The 16,392-nt window shown below is 33.7% G+C and overlaps 1 protein-coding gene across 1 annotated transcript in view; it reads right to left on the bottom strand.

Annotated features, from left to right (window-relative positions):
* The window catches only part of LOC129232124 (protein CLEC16A homolog), a 54,195-nt gene that overhangs the window by 23,879 nt on the left and 13,924 nt on the right, over nt 1-16,392 (bottom strand). The window contains exons 6-10 of the mRNA XM_054866363.1: nt 15,476-15,581; nt 14,091-14,214; nt 9,893-10,082; nt 4,300-4,350; nt 4,088-4,189 (exon numbers count right to left, since the gene is read on the bottom strand). Of these exons, the coding sequence (XP_054722338.1) occupies nt 4,088-4,189; nt 4,300-4,350; nt 9,893-10,082; nt 14,091-14,214; nt 15,476-15,581 (573 nt within the window). The remainder of the gene's footprint in view (nt 1-4,087; nt 4,190-4,299; nt 4,351-9,892; nt 10,083-14,090; nt 14,215-15,475; nt 15,582-16,392) is intronic.

The following is a 16,392-nucleotide window of genomic DNA, read 5'->3' as shown; positions in this document are numbered from 1 at the left end:
TCCAAAATTTAGAGAAATTATAACAAAGCATTGTTTATTTAATTTTAGCTTTGAAAATATAAAAAAAAAGAAAGTTGGATAAAATTATAAACAAATAAAAAAAAAATGTTGAAAGTAATAACTTCCTATCTGCAAAATTGGATCATATATTTTGCTATCCCTATCCTCTGAAAAATATTTACTCTTTTGATAGAAGGAGATAAATGCAATGAATTTGACAAACAGCAACGCAAAAATATATGCACTTTGCCATAAAATTGAATTTTTCATGGTGGTTACTGCAAATACACAGGCAAAGCTTTTTGGAAATTGTTTTGAACTATATACTAAAAATAACAACCTTGTTTTTAAAAATATATTTGCATAGGTTACACCTCAAATATTTTGTATTTCTAATGCAATTTTTTTGGGTTCATGAAATTGTTATTTCATGCAAAGTTAATTAATTAAATGAAATACATAAAAAAAAAAATGTCTGTCTTAAATACTCGGTAGAATTGTGCTATGAAATATCTTCTGCACAAAATGTTTATTAGACATTAAAGTCCAGCCAGATTTGTTAGTTCCCTTCTGCTATTAGCCAGCCTGAATTTATTGCTGTTAATAAATTCAGATTCTCTATCAGGCTCTATAAAGTTTAAAACATAAGTTGCACAGCTGAAAAAATGAGGGTGATGGGGGGGGGGGGGAGCATAAAAATGAAAATATGAAAATTAGTGATGGAATGATGTGTGACCTTTTCAGCAGTTATACACCCTGTAATACTTGCTTAAAGAGGATGAATCTTTTGAATATCATTCACATGTTTCTTCCTTAAATTAATTCATACTTATATGCAATATCTAATTGACCACAACATTTGACATAAATTCCACTGAACTTGTGCTAAATTATTCTAGAACTAGTTGGGATAGGTGTCCTGACACAAACTAATAGCAGGCCATCAGGAACGCAATTGTAATGTTCAATATTTTAGCGACTCCATTAACCCCTAGACTCTGGCTACGTATGATGCGTACATAGCGTAACGATGTGCCCATAATGATGGTAACTCCATGAACGTAATGTCTTTTTTTCCACTATACACAGAATCATTTCCTTGCAAGGAAAATAAAATTTTCTTCTTTCTTGTAGGGGAGATACAATGCTTCTTCATCACTATTTTATGCTTCGAATAGGCATATTTCTCTGAATTGTCTTTTTATACTCTGTCAAAGCCTGGTAGCAAAAAGCAGTCTACTGCTTTTAACAATGTAATCTAGGGGTTAAAAGTCTTCATGGTGAATTCTCAAAACATCAGCATTGCTAATGTGCTAAAGTTTGTGGTGTGTCCAAAGAAAGGGGGATTTGGGAATGCATACCTTCTTCCAAAATGCAGAAATTTTCTTGTTTTGATCAATAAATAAATAAATAAATAAATAAAACTTCAGATATAAACACCCCAAAATCTAATCATACCCTCCTCCGATATTTGTTTCTGGCTATGTTACTGATTTCAAAAGCAAATTACTGTACTTTGAATGTGTAAGATGCTATTATGAATGATTTGAACCAAAAGTTTGCAATGAGAAAAGTTTTACTTATTTTTGAGGTTCCCTCTAAATCATTAGGTCATAAAAAATCCACATTAAAACACACATTTTAATGCCGAAGTTTAAACATTTTAAAGTGAACCCCTGCACTACAGCTCTTGATTAGCAATTGCATTTGCCATTTCAGTAGCCAAAAGTGGTAGGGGTGCTCACAGGGGGGAATTATGGCGCAAGTTGCACCATCTAAGTTTTTGAGGGAGATTTTTAAAAAAAATAAATAAAAAAATATTAAAGTAAATAAACAAATAAAAAGTATTTAAAATATAAATAAAACAAAAAAAGAGCAAAAAAAAAAGGGGGGGGGAAGAGACTTGAAAAACATTTAAGGGGGGGGGGGACCCTTGAAAAGTGGCAATCAGGTGCTTCTTTTTTGCTGAAAATAATATTGGGCTACGACAAAACACTTCCAATCTTGTTATAGACCTTCTCTCGAGTCTCTAGTATGCTTTATCTTGATTTTGTACAAACAATTTTCTTTAGTCTGTCATTTTTAAAAGAATATTTTCAATAAAAGTAACAAAATCAATGTTTCCTGATATTTGTACATGAACTCTTATTAAAAAATCATTTGTTTTTATGATCTCATTTTGTTCTTTCTTTCTTTTTTTTTTGGGTAAAGGGTTCTTTTTTGCATTTACAAAACCTTGCACAATTCTAAAATCTTTGAAAAAGAAAATTGCATTAGAAGATAGAAATCATCTGACTAATAAATAAAATGAAATAACTCCAGCGAAATTTTGTCTGTTGATTTTGTAGTAGCAGACAGGTTATTTACTTTTTGTGTGGTGTGCATACTCAAAAAAAGAAATAATAATAAAAAAGGTTAACATAAGTGTAAAAATGACTACCATTTTTTGTGACTTTGGTAGCCAGTGGCAACTATTAAGAACTCCTAATCAAGAGCATTGCCCTGCCTGATGCCATGCAAAAAATGCACCCTAAATTTTAATCAAATTTTCCAAATGTGATGGAAATGATGCTTTGTTTGAATGTTATGCGTTTGACAATAATTATTACACTTTAAAAACTAGTATGTTGTAGCCATCATGAAACTTTCTTCTATATCTTTTTTATAATTCTGATCCCTCTCAATATGCTTGACGAGAAAGCAATATTCACAACAAAAACAAAATTAAACACGCCAAAACTTGAAGACCATCCCAATTCCTGATTTATCTCAGAAACAAAGCAAAGAATGAAAATTGAAAATCATTTTAAAAGCCTTGGTTAAAATAATTACAAACATTTATTTGTTAACAAACACAAGATGGCAACAGTTAAAAAGTTTAAATCATCGCAATTTTCTGTTTATTTTCAGACAATTAAAACCACGCAAAATACGCAGATGACAGTCTATTGCAATTTATCTTTCTTATTGTTGCAATTATAAAGCTATTTTTATTCAAAGAAAAAAAAAATCAACCCCCCACGGAGCGATTGGTGCCAAAATTGAACCAATCCTTGTTTACATATGGATTCACATTTATTCCAAATTTCATCCAGAATGTAGCATTACTTCTTGAGATATGGCACTCACAATGGAAAAAAAAGAACGTTCGATTGTGCCACCCCCTTTTCAGCTGTTAACGCCAACATAGAATCTGCTCTTATACTCATACGGAACCAAACATATAATGCTACTTATATGTTTGATTCCGTTCATTATTTCTTGAGATACAGCAGTCACAATTGACGACAAAAAACCTTCTATAGCTCAACCCCCCTTTGAGCTACTGACACCAAAATTGAATCAGTACCTGTACCTGTTAGGGTGCAACATATGGACTAAATTTTGTTTGATTCTACCAGTTACTTCCTAGGGAATAGCAGGCACGCATAACTCAAAAAATGTTCCGTTGCTCCACCCCATTTGGAGGAATTTGTGCCAAAAACCAATGGGCACAAGAACACTTAGGGACACATATGTGTACCAAATTTTGTTCGATTTCATGCGGTAGTTTTTGCTGTAGAGTGGCCACAAAAAAAAACTGGTGACACGCATACACAGACAGACAGACATTTTCCAAAAATGGTCGAAATGGACTCGGCACACCTCAAAACGTTCGAATCCGTCAAAATTCGAAATTCGAAAATTTGCATGAATCCAATATTTCTTCCTATATATTAGATATAGAAGAAAGTAATAATCAACAACACAATACATAATAACTATTCTTTAAAATATTTATGAGTAAAAATGTTCAACTGAATGACAAGTGAGAAAAGCAGGCTGAGATCAAACATCGACTCTCGGAGTTGACAAGACCTCGAGCGTGAGTGACTACAACTCTAGCTTGAATTATATTTTTTAAGAACTGGGTACTAGTAAGTATCCTAAAAAGATTACTCTAGCTGAAAACTAGAGTGTAAAAATACTTTGTCAATAGTTTAAAAAAATGATAGAATGTATGCAAAAAAGACGAACGTGAATATTACATGTAAACATCCTAAAAGCAGATAAGTATACTAACGATAAGAAAACAAAGTATACTTACAGAAGCTATTGAAGCAACATTATCCAACAGAGACATTTCTCCATTCAAGATCACATAAGCCAGTTTATGTACAAGAGGGTGGTGAGATACAATTAAAAATACCTAAAATTATTAAACATTTAAATTTTGTTCAAAGCATGGAACGAACAACAAACAAATTAAATAAAGAAATACCCAGCAAGGAAAACTAAAAAACATTCATGGTATATTACCTGTGACAGAAGAAAAAGGGAGACGATACAGCTAACCTGAGGCTTATCCTCCTGCAAAATCCAACAAACAGTATCAATTATTCTATATGATATTTATTTTTTAGCTTAAAATTAGAGTTCATCAAATATAAGAATTTAACATCAAAAGTAATGTATGCTTTTGTGCATTTGAATCATTTAAGATAATTATTTTTTTTCGACTAATTTAGTATTTTTTCCTTTTAAATAGCTAAAGTACTTTAATTGCTTATTGTTTTTTTATATACCAGAAGATGAAAACAACAGTACTCTTTCCAACTGCACACAAAAGCATTCTTTAGCAGTTGCTACTGGTACAACTGTTATACTAACACATATTGAGAAAATTTTAAACTTCATAGCAATTCCTGCAACACCTTTGAATTTAGAGATGACGAAAAGTAAAAGTTTCTGCCACAATTCTTAAAAATGCTTCGAGCATTTCCATTTGAAGATGCTTAAGCAAAACATGATTTTAAATTGATGGGAAATCTACTTTTTGTTCCTTTTTTTTTGTAATTAAAACACACAAAATGATCAACATGTTCCAATTAAAAATTTTTTTTTTCAAAAAGTCAGTTGTAATGATTTGAACTTTTTTTTGTCAAAATCTATTACAATCAACAGGCTGGGTCATATTTAATATTGGAATTAAAACCCATAATAATAGACCTTCTTTATTACAACAAGCATAAAATTTTTAAAGAAAATATTAGCATTAAATTTTATTAATATTAAAGTTTGCCTGCCGTGTAGTAAATATGCATAAATGGCTTGGTTTTATGACAAGGATATATGCTTCTCATAGAAATCAAAAGGTTAAAAAAAAATTTAACACGGAAAAATAAATAAATAAATTGCATACACTTTCGCTTTTAAAAAGTTGTTACGCTTAATTCTAAATATCACTTTTCTAAAATCACCTCCCCTTTTTTAAAAAGAAAGGCTAAAATGTTGCAGCCCCGCACTTGACCACAGGATAGTAAATTCCTTAACACTGGTCAGCCATTATCCATAAACAGTGGCAGCAATCAAGGGTGGAGGGGGGGGGGGGCGCCCCCAACACTTTTTGTGGTTTATTTATTTACTAGAAAGTCGCCCGTTATAGTATGACAGGTGAAAATTGTTCCTACATTTGAACAAAACAATTGCCTGTTTGGTAATATTTTGATAGTTGAAATTTTAACCCCAACACCAGTGGATTAACAGTAAAATCTCCAGTAGATAGAGTCAATTCGCAACTCCATAGCTCGAATACGCTACTTTGCGGCGATTAACAATGCTACCGAAAAAGGTAAAACAGTCCATTCCACGTATTTCTTTGAGGTAAATTACAGGCTTCAGACAGTTTGTGGTGCAATGTAATTTCAGAAGAATAGAAAAGAAAGCTTCCCACAAACACGATAAAACATTACTGTCATTCACAAAGTGTCAAAGCAAGTTATAAGTTACAGGATTTGTTTGTTTTACCTTTTTCATCTGCCATTAGACAGTGGCTGCAGCTCCCCCTACAGTTTATTAGAGTTGCAAATTGTTTTTAGTTCCTTCGTTTTCCTTAAATGAGTCTTGCCAGTAAAACTGCTAAGTTCCCGGATCGAGTTCAGCCTTGTCACAATAAATCTTTTCCATTCATGTTAAACATTACCAAAACATATTATCAAATTATCAACCATTGCATTGTTGAAACACGCGAGTTACTTTATCACCGGCTATCATTTATAAGAGGATTTTATTTAATTTGGGAACAGAAAATAGAAATTATAAAAAAAGCAGAAATGCCAAAATTTTCAGAATATAATTATTTGTTTTACTTTGTATATCTGTTTATGAAACATTATTTAGCACAAGCAATAAATTTTAGTTTATGTATTCATTGTTTAGATAGTAGTAAATCAATTGTTTTGCTTAAAGACAAGCCATACTTGTTTAATGAAATTATTACATAGTGTTTGTGACATTTCAAAGTACTTTGGGGTAAGTTATGTAAGTCTAATTCATGTCTAAGTGTTTCCTCAAGGAAAGTTATTGCGCATAAAATTCGTCAAAATCTTAAGAAAAACGTGGGCTAAGTTGTTGGATTTACATCAATAACCACTCATCTGATCTCAAAGCCAGCCCTAGCAAAATTTTGTCCTTTTTTTTTTTTCATTTTTTGCTGGTCCTAAAAGTTCAAGAGCAAAAGCTGGCTTGATCTTGATTTTCAGTACGAATACGGAGCGCAAAAGCGGGACCTATCGATCCGTTTAATTTTACGAGTTTTATGCAAGAGGTGTGAGAAAAGTTACCACAGGGATACCTGGCTTGTGGCAGCCAAGCGTTAATAGCGTCATTGCTTTTTGATCCTTCGATGTCGGCTCTTTCTATCATTGCGAAGCAGAATTCGCCAAGCGTTGGATTGTTCGCCCACTAATAGGGAACGTGAGCTGCAGTGGCATAGCTAGACCCGACTTTCGGGGGGGGGGTTACTTCTTTTATATATATATATATATATATATATATATATATAATATATATAATATACATATATATATATAATATATATATGTATAATATACATATATATATATATATATATATATATATATATATATGTGTGTGTGTGTGTGTAATCGCTTGGAATTTTTTCCTTTCTCTTCTCTCTTCTTTTTCTCTTTTTTTTTGAGACTAACTTTTCGGGGGGGGGGGGGGGTTGTCCCCAAAACCCCCCCCCTTAGCTACGCCCCTGGTGAGCTGGGTTTAGACCGTCGTGAGACAGGTTAGTTTTACCCTACTAATGATCGTCGTTGCAATAGTAATCCTGCTCAGTACGAGAGGAACTCACACACTATTCAATTTATATTTTTTTTTTCACACACTATTCAATCAGCAAAAAAAAAAATAAATAAAAATTGGATTCAAAATATTTGAAAATAACAGGAATACACAAAATATTAGATATATCGGCATATTATCAGTACTAAATATACTACAAAGTAGCAATAACACTACTAATTAGCAATAGAGAAAATATGCTTAATAGCTGTTGCTGTTAACACATAAACTAGCACATGCTCTTGGTTCGTTCTCTAGTGGCAGTTACAATCAGTAACCGTAATGGGCATGCTTGAACAGAGCAACAGGTCAGTCGGTTTGAACACACCATGTCTTTGCGAAAAGCACTGAGTGATCTGTATAATAGGAGAATTTTGATCCAGCGGTTGTTTCCAGTGATTCAATATGAATGCCTAAATGGAGATGACATGGAATTAAAATTAGCGATTGTTGTGGAAAATTATTTTCAGGAGGAGAGGAGAAAAATCAGGAGGTTAAAACAAAAATTTAGGAGTTTTGAGGGCCCTTAGAAGAAAAAATTAAATTTCAGGAGTTTTTCAGGATTTTCAGGAGGCGTACGAACCCTGCATCTGGACCCGAACGGGACGGACTACCCTGGCAACGAGGCCTCTTCGAGACGGAGCACTCCCTTAGACCGTCGAGACAGTGCGGTCCCCGTTCCGTAATCCATACCTTGCAGGTGTGCGGCGGTCGATAGTCGTTAAGTGCCACGGACGAGTTTGGTACTTATTGCGCCGGGGAAGGTCCCCGTGCTGGGCGTCAGCCCAGCTGGGAGTTTACCCATAGACTAATAATAAGAGTAGACCGAGCTATGGCAACCCTTTTGCTGCTCATAAACCAAACCATGTGACTGGTGGATATCCTAGCAACAGCGGGCATAATCGTAGCAGACGATCAACGCCAGCGCGAAATAAAATAAATAGAATTTATGGAACACGGAAGAATGATCTTTTATGGAGTCCGATTTGTAAATTTGTTATTCTAAGTTGTAAATATTTTGTTAATATAGTGAGTTTTCCGTTTAGATAGTATTGTGCATTTTCTTTAGTCAATTTCAATAACTCTCTAAGCAATAAAAGATGCAAGCGACCAAGAGGAATCAGCAAACGGTAAGATTTTTACCTACAGTTTCAATTTAAGATACCGATTAGTACATTTTTGCGTTGACGCAAAACGTTTACGCCATTTCGTTCACGCCAACGCTGACAGCTCCAAATGAAATAAAAGTTACCGAAAACTGATCAAAAACTATTACTAATGTCAAAATAATGCATAACTAAAAGAAAAACAGTTCAATCTCTGCACCTGGAAGTTTTTTTTAATGAAAACACATTGTCTTAAAATACATGTCGAGTGCCAAACTGTAGATAATGCTGCCATCTAGCAACCATGCTGCCAAAGTCTTCGCCAAGCCCTTCCACTAGTCACATGATACATCTATGAACCAATTTTCTTCATCAGCAAGAATGAGAAAGCTCGGTCTACTCTTATTATTAGTCTATGAGTTTACCCCTTAATGTTTGAACCTTGCTCACCATGAGATACGGTATGTCTCCCCGTACCTTGTTGGTATGCCATGACCCCCTGACAACCTAGATACTCTTCTCCACACACACCCCACCTCTTAGCCGTAGGCCTTAGGTTCCATCTCACGGGGGGGGTCCGCGTAGCGGGCCCCCCGCTAGACTGGGTGCGGCGGTCGAAAGTCGTCTGTGCTACGGACGGGCTTGGTGCTTATTGCGCCGGGGAAGGTCACCATACTGAGCTTCCGCTCAGCTGGTTGTTTACCCCTTAATGTGTGGGTCTTGCTCACCGTGTGATACGGTATATCTCCCCGTACCTCGTTGGTGTGCCATGACCCCCTGACAACCTAGATACTTTTCTCCACACACACCCCACCTCTTAGCCGTAGGCCTTAGGTTCCATCTCACGGGGGGTCCGCGTAGCGGGCCCCCCGCGGGACTGAGTGCGGCGGTCGACAACCTAGGTACTTTTCTCCGCACGCACCCCACCTCTTAGCCGTAGGCCTTAGGTTCCACCGCCCGGGGGGTCCGCGTAGCGGGCCCCCCGCACGGCTGAGTGCGGCGGTCGATAGTCGTATCATGCTACGGACGCGCTTGGTACTTATTGCGCCGGGGAAGGTCCCCGTGCTGGGCGTCAGCCCAGCTGGGAGTTTACCCCTTAATGTGTGGGTCTTGCTCACCGTGAGATACGGTCCAACCTAGGTACTTTTCTCCGCACGCACCCCACCTCTTAGCCGTAGGCCTTAGGTTCCACCGCCCGGGGGGTCCGCGTAGCGGGCCCCCCGCACGGCTGAGTGCGGCGGTCGATAGTCGTATCATGCTACGGACACGCTTGGTACTTATTGCGCCGGGGAAGGTCCCCGTGCTGGGCGCCAGCCCAGCTGGGAGTTTACCCCTTAATGTGTGGGTCTTGCTCACCGTGAGATACGGTATATCTCCCCGTACCTCGTTAGTGTGCCATGACCCCGGTCCAACCTAGGTACTGGTCTGGGTGTCGTATGTAGTAGAGTAGTCTGCTAAAGGTTGTCATTTTTTTTGCCCCCCCCCCTCCATCCCAGTTTTCAGTCCCAATCGCCACCTCTGTCTATAAATATTCCTTCTAAAATATTGAATGTTTTTAAAACAAATATAAGTTTAAAAGTTTCACACAGAATAGCTACGCATGGGTAGCAAAACATGAAAACTATTTTTCCTGCAAGAGATAAGTTAAAAATAATTACCTCAGGGTTAGGGTGAGGTGCTTTCTGTACAAGAGAATATACATATAGAGGTATCAATAACTTGTTTAAAAGGTGATCTGTAAGCACGTCATTCAGTGCATCAATCTTCAAACATAAAATATCATTTAAATAGTGAAGATGATCAAGGTGCTCTGCCACTAAATCAGCAAGTTTGGTTTGGATTTGGAGCCTATGCACAAGAAAAGCAATAAGAAATTAAAAAAATTAAAAAGAAAAGATATTCAGTTACACATTTCTGGCAATTTACACAACTTTTGCAGACAAATAAAACATGGAATATATTTTTGAATGTACTATCTTATATTAGAAAGAGTATTAAATCTTGAGGCAGTAAGTATTCTACTGTTTTTTTCTTTCTTCTTTTTCTTTAATTACAAGATGAACTTGAATTCCTTTTATAAGCGATGTTCCATTCATTAAAATTACTAGGTTACTTCTTAAAATTTGAGACTTTTTTCCATTAACTAATATTTATCATTAGACAACAAATTATGAACTTAAGTTATTGATACAAATATATACTTCAAAGTTAAATGAACCCAAAGAATAATAATTTAAAAAAAAAATCCAAATATGGACAAGTTTTATAATATTGACTCAGGGCCGGATTTTGGGGAGGGCAGGCGTGGCTACTGCCCCGGGGCCTCCACAACAAAGGGGCCCCCACAATAAAATTTTTACAAAATATCCTAACTTTCACAGGTCGAAAATATCAGATATAATGTATATATCAAAATATTCGGATATATATCAAAACATATTTTCGAAAATATGATGATCTTTTCCAGGGGTCTGGCCAGAGGATATTTGGGTCCGTTAACGGACCCTTCACAAAAATCCGATCAACCAAAACAGACCTTTCACAAAATCTTGATCAAACAAAACGGACCTTTCACAAAATCCCGATCAAACAAAACGGACCCTTCACAAAATTCTGATAAACAAGATCGGATCTGTCAGAAATTGTTTATTGAAAGAGCAAATCTGAAAGCAAAATGACGCATATTTCTGTGTATAAACCGATAATTTTTGGAACCTTTTTTTAAAATCAGAATAGCTTATACAAAATCGGCTAATTTTGAAAAAAAAAAAAAAAAAACGAAAAAATCGGCACTCTTGTGATGCTCCTGCAAGCGATAAATAATTGCTACTGCCAAATAAATATAATGGTTGTTTGTTTTATCACAGCTAATTAGCAGCGATGTTGTTGTAAACTTTTCTGAAAAGGCATTGGTAAGCACTTTTCTCCGCTTATGATTTAATAAACAATAATAATATATATCTGCGAAATGAACTTAGAACTGCAAAGGGATAGTAAGGGTGAGGAAAAAATATGATCGCTTCAGATAGGGTTACCAACTTCAAAACTATCACCACTTAGCGTCTGGCGTTGAACCTTTATAATAACTTGATTAGAAAATATTCTCATCATTTTGTCGGCTTGTCAATATTTGCGTTTTTAAGGTGCGGTACGATGATTAATTGTTATTTTGGGAGAAAATTATATGGGTGTTGATTTTTCGATGCTAACAAGGATGATTAACTTTAAATAAACTCTTTTAATTACCGTTTTTTTTCTTTAGATGTCTACATTTTGAAAAATGCAATCTTTTAACATCCGATATGAGAATCATATTTTGTTCTTTTTTCAAGCTAACTTCGCTTTATTAGGATTCAAATAAATGAAAAGTCTCTTTATTTTTGTTAGAACTCTCATTTCAAGTTTTTAAAGCAAAATTCCATTTTCTGTTATGAGTCAAAAATTAAAATGCTGAATAGCTGGTTTATTTTATTTTATTATTTTTTTTGGGGGGGGGGGGGAGGGGTCAACTCTGTCCACAGATATTAATGATATGTTATCATAGGACTCTAAAATGCAATTTTAAAATAATTTTATCAAAAATATTTCTTTTACAAGCCGTTTTTATACCTTTGATGCCTTCACTTTGAGAATTGCGATCTCTTTGCATCCGCTATGGGAATCCGATTTTTCGAATTTTTGATAAGTTAAGAGGTTTGTTAAGAGGTAAACAATTGAAATATCTTTTTATTTTCGTTAAAAATCACGGAATTTATAAGTTTTAAACGAAATTCTGTGCATTTTAAGAGTGTCTTGGGTCAAAAAGTTGAATGCTGAACCCTATTCTGAATTTTGTTTTATTTATTTATATTTTTGTTACAATTATTTTAAATATTGTACAGAAATATATCTAATATAATTTAACATAATGCAGAATGGTAGATAAGTATTGATACTTGAAAGAGCGATGCCCCCCCCCCCCCCCGCCAAATATCAGAAAAAAATCCAGAATGATTTTCTTGTCATAGAAAAGGAAAACACTCAACTTTAAGCTTAATTGATGCAGTTTGTGCCATCTCTAAATTCTAAAATTTCGTTCTAACAAAAATATATATATATTTTTTTTTTGCGAAATTTTTTGATTTTTCACAAAATTAATTCATTTTTCACAAAATTATTTGATTTTTCACAAAAAACGGACCCTGTGAAAAATCCTGGACAGACCCCTGTTTTCAAACCCTGATTAGGGGCCTCCACTCCTTCGTTGCCTCAGGGCCTCTACATTTCCAAATCTGGCCCTGTATTGACTTACTACAGAAACTCAATATTAATTAAATCTTATAACTCATTTTTTTTTTCAAAATTTAATTAATATTTTCTATACAAAAGTTGTAACACATTTGATAGAATTTGCTTTTAATGACATTTTGTAGCCATACTTTGCTATATATTGAGTGATAATGAGAGTAGAGTAGCGAAATCCTATCAGACAAGATAACATAACTAAAAATTAGTCAAGTTAATAACAGAAGATTTGAGGGGGAACAGCTGATTTTTTGAGACTGTTAGGAACATTTAAATAGCAAAATTAATGAACTATTATACTAGAGTAAATCTTAAATGAATTGCAATAATGTTACTGAATAAATTTCCTTTGCATGTTATTATGTTTAATACTTCTTTTTAGGGTTGAGGAAAAGTTGAATAACTTAAATTCAAAAATCTTTCAAAATGACACTTCAAAAAATAGTGATAACTTATTAATATTTTCTAGAAACATGTTATAAAAAAACAACAAAAACATGACGCATGTTTTGCACCTATTTTATAACATAACTCCTAGACACTGCACTTTTGTTGTATCAAATGTAGCTTTAACAACATAAATGAGACACAGTAGTGTTATTGGCCACAGACTTAAAAGTTGTTCCAAATTTTAATTAAAATTTCAATTTTATTAAAATGGAAGAAATATATCAGCACAAATAGCAAGGTGGTTAATAAGGCACATTTGAATAAAAATACAGTTGGCTCTCTGTTTAACCACTTTCAAGTTACCACAAAAAATCGTCCTTAAGTAGAAAGCGCCCTTAAATAGAATGCTTTTAACACTATAGTGGACCATTTGGGACCATGAAAAGCCGTCGTTAAATAGAGAAAGTTATTAAATAGAGCGCCATTAAACAGAGAGCCAACTGTATATACAAAGAAAAAAAAACTGCAACTAGAGCACAAATACAACTTAAGTTACGATTGAAAGATGTGCAAATTTTTTTTAGAAGTTGCCATACATAAGAAGATATTGCTTATGAAAAATGTTGCACATGGACTATATAGCAAGAAAGAAAACAAGATTAAAAATATATTTCTTAGAATAATGGGGTCATAATAGCAAAAATAATTTTACAGTTGATCCAGTCATGTTGTAAGAGGGTTCTATTTTTATGACTTTCTGAATTACTTATGTTTCCACGTTGCAATATTCAGAGTCAATGCATTGCAAAAGATAAAATAAGAATTTAAGAAACCAGTATTGCACATAAATGCAATGCAATTAAACAATCATATTAGAAAGGATCAAAATTTAAAATAAAATAAATAAAATATAAATAAATACTTAGTTATTAAATTAGGCCTTTATGTAACAAAAATTAAATTGAATGAGTTTCAAGAGATTTTTATGGATCTGAATGCCTGTGAGAGAAAAAAAAAGCGAGAATCATTTTTTAAGCTAAGGAAGAAATTAACATTGGCATATTCTTGGTGGGCTCACAAAGTCAATACAAGAAAAATACTTCAAATATTTAATTAGCTTTAAAATGAACAAACAACATTTAAGTTGAATGAAAAATAATTTAAAAAGCAAAGTAAACTTACTCTGAAGCTGATTTTACACATTTATCTAACTCCATGACATGCTCTCCAATAAACCATACAAGGTTAGAAAAATAAGGAGCTGCAGTTTTATCACGGATAAATTTTAACATTGCTTTATCATCCACTAAAAAAAATCAGTTATAAAACTTTAAAATAATCACATAATGAAGGGGCAAAAATACAATTTCATAAATTCAACTTTACCTTACGGACCTATCCATATAAATTAAAAATTTTGACAACAAGAAAGAAGATTTTGCTGAAATTTCAAATGCTTTTTAGTGTTACTAAATATATATTCCAAAGCACCAGTTATGTTTTTATTTTTTGGGAGTAGGTACAATAATTTTAGGTGCAATTTGATACAATTTCATTTACGTACAATAGAAGGTATTTAACAATTTATTTAGGTATCAACACAATTTATTTAGGTACAATTTGGACCATTACAATGTAAAATCTACAGTTCATACTTTGGAAAGGGAAGCTGACTTTATCTGTTTCATTTTAAACACATTTTAATACATTCAAAACTTAAAAAAGAATTGATTAAAGCAAAGTTCTTGGTCTAAGAAGGATGGTACCTGTCTGTTAAGATCAATTCTTGCATAATTTTTTGAAGCAACTCACTGACAGTTACGTTTTTTACATAAAAACTGCTTGCATTGCTTAAAAAGGAGACAAAATACATTGATTAGAAAAAGCACAGAAGGTTTAAGAGTTGTTTTCAATTTTACAAAGCAACTTTTCACTAAAAAAGTTTTAACTTAAAGTCCTAAATGCATTCTTACTAGTTTACCTTTAAAATGCTGCAGATAAAATATTTATTTTTCTATTTTTAATATTAGGTAGAAAGTCTAAAATGATACATATGATAAAAAAGGAATACATACATGATCGAAAAGGATATAAAGACATGGGCGCCCATATGCAAAATTTTAAAAGGGGGGGGGGGGGGGCTCAGATATTTTCTCTATGGTTTAGCAGGATATTTTCCCCATGGAAACCGATTTCAGTACAGATTAGAGTCATTGAAACTTGATATTTTTTATAACTTATTCATTATCGGTGGGAGGCGCTCATGATATAGGATGCAACAATCCCAAAAATCACACTAAAAATTTTTTAATTCCAGTACAGGTGCTAAAAAATCTGATCTATAGCTACAGAAGCACAACTGAGACATAATTTCCCCCCTCATCTGCCCTCAAGAATTATAAATGTTAGCTAAATCTTATGCATTTATCCAAGGAAAAATTTCCTCAAATTGTTTTGCTTAAAACAATATTCTTATAAAACTTTATACTGAACAGCATTTAAAATTGTTTCACATATGTTAACACTAAACTGTTCCAATAATAAGTTTTATAAAATATGATAATTACCCTTGAAAACGTTTAAGGTAAGAGTCCTTACAGCTATTCTCACCATGCTTTCACTGTGTTTAAAGAATTTTATGGCTTCACTATACAAAGGGAAATCGTTGGTGTTCTGAAAGAAAGAAAAACCATGTAAAATCGACACATCAAAATTACAAAAACATTAAAATTGTAATACGCTAAAAAATTCAGAATTTCTCTAAAAATCTCAACAAAAAAAAAAAAAGTTATTTCATATTTTCAAGCTAAAATACAGGAATAAATTCATTAAAATCATAGCTAACAGCTTTGTATACTGTTAACCTGTCACGTGTTACTCTAATTTACATTAATATGCTCATTAAAATAACTAAAATCCAGTAAAGCTGCAAATCTTCAAATAAAAAGACTTTTAATCACATAAAACAGATTCTCATTTTAGTTCATCTTTTGAATATTTTAGTATATTAGCAAACTATACATTACAGGGAAAACATGGCACAAACACAGATTGTAGGTTAATACTTCAATCAAGATTGTTTAAAGTCAGGGCCGGATTTAGGGGAGGGTAGGCGGGGCTACTGCTGCCGGGCCTCCACAACAAAGGGCCCCCCCCCCCCCCACAATAAAATTTTTACAAAATATCCTAACTTTCACGGGTCAGCAAATTTTACATTTTTACTCCTCTATAAATTATAATAATAATATAAATAAATAAATAGCAGTAACTTCAGGATGTATTTACTATTTAAGTGCTGATCGAAAATATCGGATATATATCAAAGTATAGGATATTTTCGAAAATATGATGATCTTTTCGAACCTTGATTAGGGACCTCCACTCCTTCGTTGCCCCGGGGCCTCCACACTTCTAAATCTGGCCCTGTCTAAAGTACAAGTTGAGGAACGTTTCAGAACATAATATAGAAACAAATAAAATAATA

The sequence above is a fragment of the Uloborus diversus genome, unplaced genomic scaffold (genome assembly GCF_026930045.1).
Source record: "Uloborus diversus isolate 005 unplaced genomic scaffold, Udiv.v.3.1 scaffold_11, whole genome shotgun sequence".
Taxonomy (NCBI): Eukaryota; Metazoa; Arthropoda; class Arachnida; order Araneae; family Uloboridae; genus Uloborus; species Uloborus diversus.
The sequence above is the reverse complement of the archived record's forward strand: the minus strand, read 5'-3'. Positions and strand labels throughout refer to the sequence as shown.